The sequence below is a fragment of the Bos taurus genome, chromosome 11 (assembly GCF_002263795.3).
Source record: "Bos taurus isolate L1 Dominette 01449 registration number 42190680 breed Hereford chromosome 11, ARS-UCD2.0, whole genome shotgun sequence".
NCBI classification, from domain to species: Eukaryota; Metazoa; Chordata; class Mammalia; order Artiodactyla; family Bovidae; genus Bos; species Bos taurus.
This window is the reverse complement of record NC_037338.1, coordinates 3,174,114-3,188,604: the sequence shown is the minus strand read 5'-3', so window position 1 is coordinate 3,188,604 and position 14,491 is coordinate 3,174,114. Positions and strand designations below refer to the sequence as shown.

Genomic DNA, 14,491 nt, shown 5'->3' with positions numbered 1-14,491 from the left:
AACTCACTTAGGTTTTTGATTATTAACCAGTATCATACATGCATTAACTAACCAGTAGGAAACACAAAAAAGAGTAGTCATTATTTAAAAGGCCAAGTGTTACACAACCATTTTTTTTAACCCCATATAAATAATACATATTACCTGGAAGTCAAGAACAAGGGTAATAAAAGGAATGTGGTTGTGTGACAATTTATTTTTCTATATATAACTCCTAATAATTATTTGTGGTTATAATTATGTTGATTAACTGTAATTGTCTAATTATAATTAAAATTACATAATATTAAAACTGCAATTGAGACCTATTCATCTCCATGTCTAGACCTATTCATCTCCATGGCTAGACTGCATATTGACCATAAAATACATAATGTATGGCTTGTTATAAAGAATACAGATATTTTTAGTACTCTGTAATAGTCAAATTTTGATTAAGATAAGATTTGGGTCCCTTATTAGTAAGCAAACAAGAACTATTTTTCCTTGGTCGTATAGAACTTTTTGTTTGATTACCTTTTTGGGTTAATTAAAGATTAACTAGGATAACTTTGCTTCAACCCATGGCTAAAATGAAGTTTTTACTCATTTAGTTATGTCCAACCTAGATAGCATATTCAAAAGCAGAGACATTACTTTGCCAACAAAGGTTCGTCTAGTCAAGGCTATGGTTTTTCCTGTGGTCATGTATGAATATGAGAGTTGGACTGTGAAGAAGGCTGAGCACCGAAGAATTGATGCTTTTGAAGTGTGGTGTTGGAGAAGACTCTTGAGAGTCCCTTGGACTGCAAGGAGATCCAACCAGTCCATTCTGAAGGAGATCAGCCCTGGGATTTCTTTGGAAGGAATGATGCTAAAGCTGAAACTCCAGTACTTTGGCCACCTCATGCGAAGAGTTGACTCATTGGAAAAGACTCTGATGCTGGGAGGGATTGGGGGCAAGAGGAGAAGGGGACGACAGAGGATGAGATGGCTGGATGGCATCACTGACTCGATGGACGTGGGTCTGAGTGAACTCCGGGAGTTGGTGATGGACAGGGAGGCCTGGCGTGCTGCGATTCATGGGGTCGCAAAGAGTGAGACATGACTGAGCATCTGATCTGATCTGATTTTAGTATGTGTAATAATCTCTTCTCATGGGTTGAAGGTCATTACTGGCAATTAATCATACTTTTTAATTATATATAAAGACCTGAACATTTTTAATTCTATTTCAGCTTAAATTCTGGTATCCATGCATGTTATTGGAAATTGAACAAAATGTGGTAGAGTCAGTAATATGCAAATATTATTATACAGATAATAAAAAGAATCAGATTTGTATCTGTTTATATGGAATAATATGTTAATATGTAAAAAAAAAAGCACATTGTAGAATAGAATACCATGCCATTTTTTATAAAATGTAAAAAATGTTCCCTCAAACAGCATTCATCCCCTTAAACAGCCTGTCTCCAATTTCCCCACCACCCAGAGTCTGATAGCCAACATTCTGCTCTCTGCTTTTATAAGTTCTATGTGTTTAGGTTGCACGTAGAAGTGATTGTTTTTCACTGTCTATCTCACTTAGCATAATGTCCTCACGGCCCTCCATATCACAAATGGCAGGATTTTTTTTGTTGTTATGGCCAAATAATATTCCATGGATTGAATATACAACACAACTTCTTTATCCTTTCGTGTGTTGCCAGACACTTAAGTTGTTCCCGTATCTTAACTATTGTGAATAATGCTGCAGTAAACGTGAAAGTGCATGTATCTCTTCAATATCCTGTTTTCATTTCCTTTGGCTTTATACACAAGTGGGATTATTGGATTATATGGTGATTCTATTTTTAATTTTTTGAGGATCTCTATACGCTCTTGCCTGGAGAATCCCAGGGACGGGGAAGCCTGGTGGACTGCCGTCTATGGGGTCGCACAGAGTTGAACACGACTGAAGCGACTTGGCAGCAGCAGCAGCATACTGTTTTCCATGGTGGCTGAAACAATTTACAGTCTTACCAACAGTATGAAAGGACATCCACATCCTTACCAGGACTTTTCTGTTAATGACAGTTGTGAGCTGATATCTCATTGTGGTTTTGATTTGCATTTCCTGGTAATCAGTGATATTGAACATCATTACATGTATCTGTTGGCCATTTAGATGTCTTCTTTGGAAAAATGGTGGGTTAGTTCCTCTGTGCATTTTAAAATCAGATTGGTTTTTTGTTATTGAGTTGTGTAAGTTCTTTATATATTGTGGGTATTACCCTCTTATCCATTATCTGGTTTGCACATATTTTTGTTTATTTATTTTCGGCTGTGCTGGTCTTTGTTTCTGCATATGGGCTTTCTCTAGTTGCACTAGGTAGGGGCTGCTCTCTAGTTGTGGTGCACAGGCCTCTCACTGAGATGGCTTTTCTTGTTGCAGAGCACAGGCTCTTGAGTGTTCAGTTCAGTCGCTCAGTCGTGTCCAACTCTTTGCAACCCCATGGACCGCAGCATGCCAGGCCTCCCTGTCCATCACCAACTCCCAGAGTTTACCCAAACTCGTGTCCATTGAGTCGGTGATGCCATCCAACCATCTCATCCTCTGTCATCCCCTTCTGCTCCTGCCTTCAATCTTTCCCAGCATCAGGATCTTTTCAAATGAGTCAGTTCTTTGCATGGGTGGCCAAAGTATTGGAGTTTCAGCTTCATCGTCAGTCCTTCCAATGAACACCCAGGACTGATCTCCTTTTGGATGGACTGGTTGGATCTCCTTGCAGTCCAAGGGACTCTCAAGAGTCTTCTCCAACACCACAGTTCAAAAGCATCAATTTTTCTGCACTCAGCTTTCTTTATAGTCCAACTCTCACATCCATACATGACCACTGGAAAAACCATAGCCTTGACTAGATGGACCTTTGTTGGCAAAGTAATGTCTCTGCTTTTGAATATGCTGTCTAGGTTGGTCATAACTTTCCTTCCAAGGATTCAGCGTCTTTTAATTTCCTGGCTGCAGTCAGCATCTGCAGTGATTTTGGAGCCCCCAAAAATAAAACCAGCCACTGTTTCCACTGTTTCGCATCTATTTGCCATGAAGTGATGGGACCGGATGCCATGATCTTAATTTTCGGAATGTTGAGCTTTAAGCCGACTTTTTCACTCTTGTCTTTCACTTTCATCAAGAGGCTCTTCTTCACTTTCTGCCATAAGGGTGGTGTCATCTGCATATCTGAGGTTATTGATATTTCTCCCGGCAATCTTGACTCCAGCTTGTACTTCTTCCAGCCCAGCATTTCTCATGATGTACTCTGCATATAAGTTAAATAAGCAGGGTGACAATATACAGCCTTGACGTACTCCTTTTCCTATTTGGAACCAGTCTGTTGTTCCATGTCCAGTTCTAACTGTTGCTTCCTGACCTGCATACAGGCTTCTCAAGAGGCAGGTCAGGTGGTCTGGTATTCCCACCTCTTTCAGAATTTTCCAGTTTATTGTGATTCACACAGTCAAAGGCTTTGGCATAGTCAATAAAGCTAGAGTGTTCAGGTTTTGGTAATTTGGTGCATTGACTCAGTAGTTGCGACTCATGGACTTTAGAGCATGGGCTCAGTAGTTGTGATATAAGAGTTAATTTGCCCCTTGGCATGTGGAATCTTTCTGGACCAGGGATTGAACCTATGTCCCCTGCATTGGCAAGTGGATTCTTAACCACTGGACCACTAGGGAAGTCCAGTTTGCAAATATTTTTTCCCATTCCATAGGTTGCCTTTTCATTTCATTGATAATTTCTTTTGCTATGTAGAAGCTTTTTAATGCATTCTCTTACTGATTTTTTGCTTTTGTTCCTTCTGCTTTTGATATCATATTGTCATCATTGTACAGACCAGTGTCAAGGAGTTTTTTCCCTATGTTCTTCTAGGAGTTTTATCCCTGTTTTCTTCTAGGAGTTTAGTGGTATGAGGTTATATATTTTAAATCTTTAATCCATTTTGAGTTATTTTGGAGAGTGCTGTAAAATACGGGTCCAGTTTCATTTTTCTATGTGTGGTTATCCAGTTTTCCTAACACCATTTATTAAAGATACAACCTTTCCCTATCGAGTATTCTTGGCTCCCGTGTGAAATATTAAATGAACAGTATATGCAGGGGTTTATTTCTGGACTCTGTTTGTCCGTTGGTCTACATGTCTGCCTTTATGCCAGAACCATACTGTTTTAGTTTCTTTACCTTTAAGGTGTGCTTGGAAAGCAGGAAGTATGATGCCTTCAACTTTGATATTCTTATGATTGTTTTCTATTTCTGTGCAAATTTTAGGATTGTTTATTTCTGTTTAAACTGTCATTGGTTTTGATAAAGATTGCGTTGAATCTGTAGATGGGTTTGCTTAGTATGGAAAGTTTTAAAATACTAACTTTTCTGAGCCACAAACAAAGGTTATCTTCCCATTTGTTTGTGTCTTACAGTTTCTTTTATCAAGGTCTTACAGTTTTCATCATACAGATCTTTCGCCTCCTTGGATAAATTTATTACTAAGTATTATTTTTGATACTACTATGAATAGAAAAGCTTTTTTTCTTCTTCAAACGTTGCATTATTGGTGTATAGCCTGTACACCAGTATACCAGTACATTGGTTTCTATGTGTTGATTTTATCTCCTGCATCTTTACAGAATTTGTTGGTTAGTTGTAGTAGTTTTTTGTTGAGTCTTCAGGATGTTCTCTATGTAATATTGTATCATCTGCAAATAACAACTTTTTCTCTTATTTTCCACTTCTGATGCCTTTTATTCGTTGTCTTGCCTCAATTGCTTTAACTTAGGCCTTCCAGTACTGTGTTGAATAAGAGTGGGCACCCTTGTCTTGTTTCTGATCTTAAAGAAAAACTCAAATTTTCATCACTGAGTGTGATGTTAGCTTTGGGTGTTTGTATGTGGTCTTGATTATATCAGAGTATGCTTCTTCTGTACTCAGTTGAAGGTTTTTATCATGAGATATATTTTTGTCAAGTACTTTTTTGTTGTGTGGCGGGATTTACTTTGCTGATAATTTTTGAGAATTTCTATGTCTATATTCATCAGGGATATTGTTTATAGTTTTCTTGTAGTGTCCTTGTCTGGCTTTGGTATCAAGGTAATGCTGGCCTCATAAAATGAGTTTGGAAATGTTCCCTTCTCTTAATTTTTGAAGAATTTGAGAAAGACTGGCATCAATTCTTCTTTAAGTATTTGATAGAATTCACCAGAGAAGCCATCTGGTCCTGGAGTTTTCTGTTTGGGGAGGTTTTTGATTACTTATTTGATTTCCTTACTTATTATTGGTCTACTGAGATTTTCTATTTCTTCCTGATTCAGTCTTGGTAGGTTGTGTGTTTCTAGGAATTAATCCACCAGGCTGCTCTCCTCTCTTCCCCCCAACCCAGGAGAGGTCACTGTCTCATGCAGTATTGCCTCAGCATGGGTTGGGGAGTTGGCCCTGGGAAAATTCCTCTTACTGTCTCCACTGCAACCAGGTTCTTTTTTTTTTTTTTTTGCTTCCAGTGGCATGCTGGAATACCTCCTTGGGAAAGGTAGACTCTGCAAGCTGTCTCTTGTCCAGTGGTATCTTCCCAGGTCAGCACTCTGCAGGTTCTTTCCCAGCTGCAACTAGACAGGATGGGGTCGGTTCATTGGTTCCGCAGCCTGTGCAGAAGTCTGTTTGCCTGTTTCCAGGTACACAGGTGGGCAGGATGGCTCCCAGGTCTTCAGGTGTATGGCAACAGATCCCACAAGTCCCACAGAGGCACTTCTGCTGTGGATGGATATCTAATATGTTAAAGGGAACAAAAGGGAGGACTGTCTTACACCACCAGATTTAAATAGGAGGGTCAGGGAAGACTTCATTCAGAAGGTGACAACTGAAGACTGAAGGAGATGTATACAGGGAAGTGGAATATATGGAGGACATTTCATACAGAGGGCTCAGTCAGTGAGGTCTCTGATATGAAAGCATGACTAGTGTGCAGGGGACCATGTGGCTAGACCAGAGTGAGCAAGGGTGAGGGGGGGAGTAAAGGGGTTGTGGGAGGGGACAGGCTGTGAAGGGCCTTATACGGTGTAATAAGGATTTGGGCTCTGATCCTGAATGACATGGGAAGCTATCACAGGTTTTGAGCAGCGAAATGAATGATAGCGTTATGTTTTATAAAGGATCACTGTTTATCAGAGATAGAGTCAAGAAGGGCAAGGGGAGAATAAAGGACACTAGTTATCTTGGCTGTTGCAGAATATCAGGGTTATTATTAGTTTTAGATTATTATTATTATAAACTAATATCAGAATATCAAGATTGCTCTAAGCAGAGAAGAAATGAAGAAAGCTGTCAGATCTGGGATGTATTTTGAAGACAGCAGCAGAGTTTTCTGAGGTGGGATTGAGAGGAAGTGAAGCATCAAGAGTGACTCCAGAGATTTTGTCTTGAGCAGCTGGGAGGACGGAGTTGCCATCAACTGAGATGGGAAAGGCTGAGAGTAGAGCAGGTTTCAAGAGTGTAGCCAGTGGTTCAGTTTTGGACGGATTAGATTTGGCGTATCTCCTGGACGTCCAGGTGGAGGTGCAAAGTAAGCAATTGATATTTAAGTTTGGTGTGTGAGGGAAAGGACTAGGCTTAAAACAGAAGTGTAGGCAACACTGTAAATCAACTATACTTCAATTAAAAAATTAATTTAAAAAAAAAGTAGCTTTACAGTGATCCCCTGTCCCCCTGCAGCCACTGCTCTCAAAGGAAAAGGAGATGCATTCACTGGAGGGAGGACTATTCAGAGGCTTTCATTTGTTGGTTTGTTTTCACATTCTGGTTTGAGTTTTTCCAATTAAAATCAAGAAATCTAGGGGAAAAAAAAGACAAAGTGTAGGAGTCACTGGTAAAGATGGGAAGCCCAGACCTAGGTGAGATCACCAAGGGAGCAGGTGGTCAGGGACTGATGTGGTACAAAGATGAATAACTTCACTGCAAATAATTTAAAACTGAAGTTAGCATGCGATGTGCTGCCTTCATTGCCTTTTCCTACTGTTTTCTTTTTTCTTTAGTCATACTAAATTTATTTTAAAGTGTGCCACAAAGGGAACAAAAAGATAAATTGCAGCAAATCTGATGAATTTTTACAAGAAGATTACATTCCTGAACCTGAGTTTATTGTTCTGTTTCCTCACCGATCTGTTACATCCTTAAGTGTCTTTTGGAAGTAGATTTTCCTTGTTATTTAGAAAATGAAAAAAAAAAAGGAAATAATTGTTCTGTGTATTTCTTCAGGCATCTTTTTTTTTCTTTAGTTGAAGGGTAATTGGTTTACAATATTGTGTTGGTTTCTGCCATATATCATCCTAAATCAGCCATAGATAAGCATGTGTCCCCTCTCTCGAACCTCCCTCCACCTTCCACCCCATCCCACCCCTCTGGGTTGTCTCAGAGCAGCAGGTGTGAGTGCCCTGCGTCATACAGGAGATCCCCACTGGCTGGCTGTTTCCCATGCGGTAGTGTATATGTCTCAAATTGTCCCTCCCTCTCCTTCCTCCGTTGTGTCCAGTTTTCAAGTCTTTAAGTAATAAAGAGTTGATTGGATATTGGGAACTATCAGAGAACCTGTACTCTTGTATCCAGGCTCCTTTTCCCCCTAGGATATAAATGACATCGTGAAGTAAAAGCTTCATCTTCCTTTTTACTCTTGGTCATTCTGTCTGGGGTTTTATCAGTTTTGCAGACCTTTTTGAAGCATCAGCTTTTGGTTTTCCTGATTTTTCCATTTTCTATTCCATTATTTTCAGCTCTTGTCTGTTTTAGTCTTCTTTTGCTTATTTTGGGTTTAATTTATTCTTTTTCTAGTTTTTCAAGGTGGAAACATCAATTATTGATTTGAGACATTTCTTCTCAAGATAAACATGTAATGCTATAATTTTCCTTCCGAGTATTTCCTTTAGCTCAGCTCACAAATTTTGATATGCTGTGTTTTCATTTCCAGTTGACTGAATGTTTTAAAATTTCCTTTGTGACTACTACTTTAACTGGTGGGTTACTTAGAAATGTATTGTTTCATTTTGAACTGCTTAGGGGTTTACCATATATCTTCCTGTTACTGATTTTTGGCAAGTGTTACCTCCATCAGACTCCAAAGCTTCTATGTACCGTGTTGTGTAGCCCACACTCAACGTTTAGCAATGCATAAAAATTTTAGCTGAATTCATTTTACTGTCTTGAATGCTAACCTCATCTTCTTCCCATTATCTGCCATACTTAATGTTACCATCTCTTCTTGAAGGTGTTTGTCTTTCATTAAATTGGGGGCTGGTTGATACACAAGAAAGGTTACCATTTTTCAAATGATTTTTGTTTTTTATAATACAGGAAAGATGCTCTTCCAGCTTTCTATATCCAAAGCTGTAGACAGAAGTCTCAGTGCCATAGATTTTAGGCTATAATTTGGGGAGCATTTAGAGTACTAGCCACAGAGGCAGAATGAGAGAAGTTAAGGACTTTGCATATTAAAATGCATTCTAAGGCTTCATTGCAGGCAGAACTGCATTCATAGTCTCAGAGGCTTCGTGAAGCAGCCCTGTTGTTCTGCTGTAATAAAATTTTTATTTGCAAACCACAGTGACATTCTCAGTTTGCTCAAGGTCAGAGGAGGGGTCTCCTCTCCTCTCCTTTCTTTTATAATGTAAGTTGCTGGCACTTTTTGTGCCTTGTGTGAATGGGTGACAGAGGTTGAGGCTGGGCTTGTTTACTTATTAGAATAGTACAAGTGGCTGCTTAGGAGTAGAGTAGAACATCTATATAAAAAGCTTGGCTTCAGCTCATCTCCTCCTTGATCGTCTGATGTTGAAGGAGCCAGTAATTAGGCACTTCATTCCAGCCTGGTGATTACTGAATGAACAGAATCCAAGGGAACCATCTGCTGTACAGGGTTTTAGAATTGTGATTGACAAAGATATGTGAAAGCCGATGTGAAGACATCTTTTTTTTTCCATTGCAAAATAGTTTGGCTAATTTAAAATGTAAACCTTTGGGAGGAAAAAGCTAGTTTGTGGAAATGATTCTAAGACGTTTTAGAGAATTTTAGCTGTCTACTTATAGTCACTATGATCTGATACTTTTTTTTTTCACTAATTTAACTTACTACTTTTCTTTTTCAGAAAATTCTTCCAGGAGGAAATACATCATTTGATGTAGTTTTTCTTGCAAGAGTAGTGGGAAATGTAGAAAATACTTTATTTATTAATACATCTAATCATGGGGTATTCACTTACCAGGTAAGAATCAGAATAAAATCTTTATTATTTATAAAATACAGTTTTCATCTTCATCCTATCACATGTTGGGAACTCTTCAAAAACTCATGATCAGGGAAAATGTAAGAGTTTAGAGTTAGAGCATTTTTATACTTTACAACTGCATTTGTGAATATCCCTATTCAAATCAGACTGAACAAATGATCTTTAAAAGCTACAGCTAAAGTGTTAATATAAGATTGGTTGGCAGAAGAACAGTTAAAAATATTTTCACAGTGCCTCTAGATTTTTTTTAATTTTTACTTTTTGCACACTTATGAAGTGATAACATTTTCAGGATTAAAAGATGTGTGCCTGTTTTTCTTTGGTAATTATATTGTTTAAATTTTTCATCTTCCCTGGTGGCTCAAGTGGTAAAGAAACTGCCTGCAGTACAGGAGACCCAGGTTCAATCCCTGGGTCAGGAAGATCCCCTGGAGAAAGGAGTGGCAACCCACTCCAGTATTCTTGGCTGGGAAATCCCATGGGCAGAGGAGCCTGTCAGGCTACAGTCCATGGAGTCTCAAAGAGTCGGAGACGACTGAGCAGCTAACACTTTGTATGTACAATCATGGTTTGGATTATTAAAGAAAGCTAGTGTTTTTGAATCGGAATTTTTTATATAGCAAGATTGCAAAGAAATAATTTATTTGGCACAGTTCTACGCACTTTACGTGCACTTCTGTCTGCGTTACAGATACTGTCCTTCTCATTTTTTTAGATGAGGAAGGTGAAGTTTAAAAAGGGTAAACAATTTTGCTTATGCTAATGGTAAGTTGTTGAGCAGGGATTCAAATCCATGTCTTTATAGCTACAAAGACCATCCTATTAACCACTGAGCTGTACTGCCCATGGAACTCAAATCCTTACTTAGCTAGTATCTTACTTTACAGTTTTTATGCTTGTTTTTGAATATTTCTTCTCAGTTACCCAGAATGCTTCATGTATTTTGTAAATTATTTGTGTATTTTGGAAATCACTGTCAGAGTAAGCATTCGTATTAGTCAGACATCATATCTTATGCTTATTTATGGTGAGTAAGTCTTTAATAGTCATTTGATAGGCATTGAGTAAACTTTGGAAGCCAGTATGGATGAGTGACTCTGACGTGCTATACAGAGCACTTGGCATATACTTGTTGAGTAAATCAAAAGACCTCCATGAAACTGGAAAGACCTGTGCCCTCCAGAGGCACCCCCAGCTGACCATGGGTGACCTGAGGTTGTGGTCGGGTTGTTCTCAAGGTGCGCCTCGCTGCCATCCATCTTCACCTCCCCACACCTAGTCTTTCACCACATCTTGCTGTTAAATGACTCTCTCCTCTCCAGCACCACTACTGTCTCCCAGGCCGGCCGGCCCTACCTTTCCCTGGGTGACACAGAGCCTCCTGACTGTCTTTCCTCTCCTCCACAGCCCCTGCCCTGGTCCATTGTTCATGCTGTAGCCGTGATGATCTTCTCTGAACATAAACCACATCCAGTCAGCCCCTCATGTAAATCTTTATGCTTTGACACTGCTCTTAGAGCAAAATGCACGCTTCTGAGCAAAGCCAGCAAGGCTCTAAGGATCTGACTCCCATATTAGCTGTCCCATCTCATCCCATTTGACCATGATTCTCAGCTTTTTCTTTGTCTTCCAACAAGCCAGGCTTTTTCCTGCCTCCAGCCCTTTGCCTATATACTTCCCCTTGGTGAAGAGTCATTGTTGCTTCTTCTCGTCGTTCAGGTGACATCAGCTCACATCACCTCCCCTGGCCACCCTCTCTGAAAGAATTTTCCCATCCTTACTCCAACTGTTTGCTCTATATAACATTATCCATTTTTTAAAAACCTTTTTATTGTTATCTGTCCCTCATACTAGAATTTAAGTTCCATAAGGACAGGCACATTATGCATCTTGTTCACTGTTGAATTATTCACAACTGTACATGCCTGTGCCCAGCACATCATAGGCACTTAATAAATGTTTGTCATTTGAGTGATTGGCTCACCCTGTTGGTCAGCCCACATTCCCATGTAGGAATGACCTGGGACTGGGCTTGGTCGTTAAGAGATTGTCTGGGCCCTAGAGCCATCTTCAGGTGATTGAAACAGGGAAATCAGGATTCTCTGTTTTTCTTTTGTCTTTCCCATGACTTCATGAAGGACTGCTAGCATTTTAATTTCTAATATATTATAGAAATCATTCCAAATGTATATGTATGTTATTTAATGTATATAAATATGAATATATATATTCTTAAGTGAAAGTGAAGTCGCTCAGTCATGTCCAACTCTTCACGACCCCATGGACTGCAGCCTACCAGGCTCCTCCATCCATGGGATTTTCCAGGCAAGAGTACTGGAGTGGGGTGCCATTGCCTTCTCCATATTCTTAAGATATATGTGCATCTCAGATCAACTGATAGTCAAGTACAGAAACTACATGTGTGTTCCTTTTTAAAAGAATTAAGATTTTTCCATAAGTAAACTCACCAGTTTTCCCTAAATCAATCAGTTGTAACTATAAAAATGTTATCTAAAACTATAAAAGCTACTCAGATTGCTTTTTTTTTTCTACTTGGAAACAGGTATTTGGTGTTGGAGTTCCAAATCCATACCGATTGAGGCCATTCCTTGGGGCCAGAGTCCCTGTGAATAGCAGTTTCTCACCCATAATAAACATACACAATCCTCACAGCGAGCCTTTACAGGTGAGTTTATAGCAGTGATTTTTTTAACGTGTTTCACTTCAGTGGAAATTAATGCTTAGTGTGAAATCTCAGTCTTTTACAGTTTTTAGATTACCTAAAACAGGTTTTTAAAATATATGCCAGTATGTAGTACTGAAGCAAGGTATTCTTTTAATGCTGCTTGTAGTCTGAACCTGAGGTTATATCAGTGTGGTTATTGAATTTTTGGAACCATTTTTAAAATGACTGGTTTCTCTGGTGTTAGTTTTAAGTGGCTCTGCATTTAATTTAAGAAGAGTTTTCATCTATATGAGGCCCCTACTTTTCTTTCTTGGGCTCCTTCTGGCCCAGTTTAAAATTTTAAACCCACTATTTGTATTTATTTCTAGTAATACTAAATATTGGGTGATGGCGGCCTGGAAATTAAAATCCAAGGAAAGGATAATATAGAACCATTGATTAAAAGCCATCTTATTTTTTTACTTTGAAAAATCCAACTCCTGATCTTACGCAGTCTTTTAGTAATCATATTTCCACCTTTGAAATCCCTCCTCACCCAGCCCTTGTCTCTAACACGGTGGGAGTGGCTGGTGTCGCTCCTGCAGGTATTTCCTCAGATCCCCACCCCGGCTCCCCAGTGACTTCCAGCCATGGACACTTGTTGCCATTGTAGCTTCTAGCTGTGTTGTCTGTGTGGAAGGATATATGGATACTTTCCAGAATAATGTTTACTCCCAGGGCCCATGGAGTTCTTCAGGACCAACACTGAAGAACTGAGCAGTAGCTTGAAAATAGCAGGTGAAGGATAAACACTGTGTGTTGTATGAGCCGCTGAGCTTTGACGACGAAAGTGGGTTTTGTCATCCTAGCACTCCCTGGTAGAAAGGCTCATAAACGGTGAAGAGGAAAACAAGGAAGAATACAATGAGATATTCAGATCTGGGTTTGTGAAATGCCTGGGAGTTGTATGCTGAGGTAGCAAGCAAGGGTTCCCTGCAAACTCAGCTGCCATTGGGTGAAGATAGCCATTGATAAAAACACTGCCTCCAAATTCTGGTTATATGTAGCTGAGGATCTTCGTCGTGAAAGAGGAAAGTGCCTTGTCTCCTGCTTGAGACAGAGTTCCTCTCCATCATCAGTCTTCGTTTATATCCTTTTGCTGCTTTGGGGAATGGTGTACTTTTCCCTGTTTCAGCTAACTTTTACCACAAAACTATACAGAAACCTCGTAAATTCTTGCTGCTTTCTTTTCTTGACTATTTTTGAGTCCAAGAAATAAGAACTGTCCTCTCGTTCTCTCAGGCCCTGCTGTGTGAGCTGCCATGTGCAGCTGCAGCAGCAGTGTCACAGAGCCCCAGGGATGCACCGCCTCCGTGGTCACCCCACCGCGGACTGAGGGTCTTGCTTTCTGCTGGGAAAGATGGAGGTTACAGACTCAGCAGATGTTGGCCAGCCTAGTTAAAATACTTAAGTAGCCTTACAGTCTGTGTCTTTGCTCCTCAGCCTTTTGAGTCCTCAGACTACCGTCGAGAACAACTATCTCTGAATTCAATATTGAGTTTTTTTCTTTGGCTTGTCTAGTCCTTTTCCAGTCACGTAACACTTCAGTTCAGTATTATCACAGTACGCTTTTCATCAATGCACAGGAGAGCAAATGGAAAGCCAGGGTTGCTCTCTCAGAACCAGTAGATTGGGATCTCCCTGGCAGTTCAGTGGTTGAGACTCAGCTTCCAATGCAGGGGCACTGGTTCGATCCCTGGTCTGGGAACTAAGATCCCACATGCCACAGGGCCCTGTCAAAAAAAAAAAAAAAGAAGAACCAATAGATTATCTCTGGAAGGCAATTTTTTTGGTTGCTTTTGAGAGAGAAAATCCAAGTCCCTTCCTGATGGACACTGTTTACTTGAGGTATAACTGCCATATAACACTGTGTTAATTTCAGGTGTACAGCGTAGTGATTCTGTGTATATCACAGAACGATCACCACGGTAAGTCTCGTTAGCAACATCACCACACATAATTACAAAACTTTTTTTTCTTATGATAAGAAATTTTAAGATCTGCTCTTTTAGTAACTTTGAAATGTGCAGTTACAGTGTTGGTATTAACTATGGTCACTGTCATTATGGTATTAACTATGTCACATGCCCAGAACTTAATTGCTTTTTAAACTGGAAGGTTGTGTGGAAGACACTCTTAACCTGATAGTCCTGTGTGTCATGAACTTGTCCTCAAATTTAAGAAAGTATTGTAAAGCAAGAAATTACACCTCATTTGTTCTTTATACAACACTAACACACAAGTATGTTCTCACTGAAAACTATTAACAGTTCAAATGTGTAAGGCGGAAGTCCCCTTGAACTTGCTGCCTTCCAGTCCAGTACGGTCCCGCAGAACTTTCTGGTGCGATGGGAGTGTTCTGTATCTGCTCTGTCCAGTACAGGAACCGCCAGCCACTGGGGCTGCTGAGCATGTGAACTTGTGGCTAGGGTGGCCGAGGCCCTGAACCTTCAGTTTTATTTTATATCAAGTGATTTAAATGACTGTT

General features: G+C 39.7%; 1 protein-coding gene across 3 annotated transcripts in view; it reads left to right on the top strand.

The window, feature by feature from the left end:
- Nucleotides 1–14,491, top strand: part of TMEM131 (transmembrane protein 131) — a 185,738-nt gene that overhangs the window by 109,843 nt on the left and 61,404 nt on the right. For all 3 annotated transcript variants that reach the window (XM_002691141.7, XM_059891637.1, XM_059891636.1), the window contains 2 exons: nucleotides 9,138–9,254; nucleotides 11,842–11,964. In XM_002691141.7, coding sequence (XP_002691187.1) covers nucleotides 9,138–9,254; nucleotides 11,842–11,964 — 240 coding nt within the window. The remainder of the gene's footprint in view (nucleotides 1–9,137; nucleotides 9,255–11,841; nucleotides 11,965–14,491) is intronic.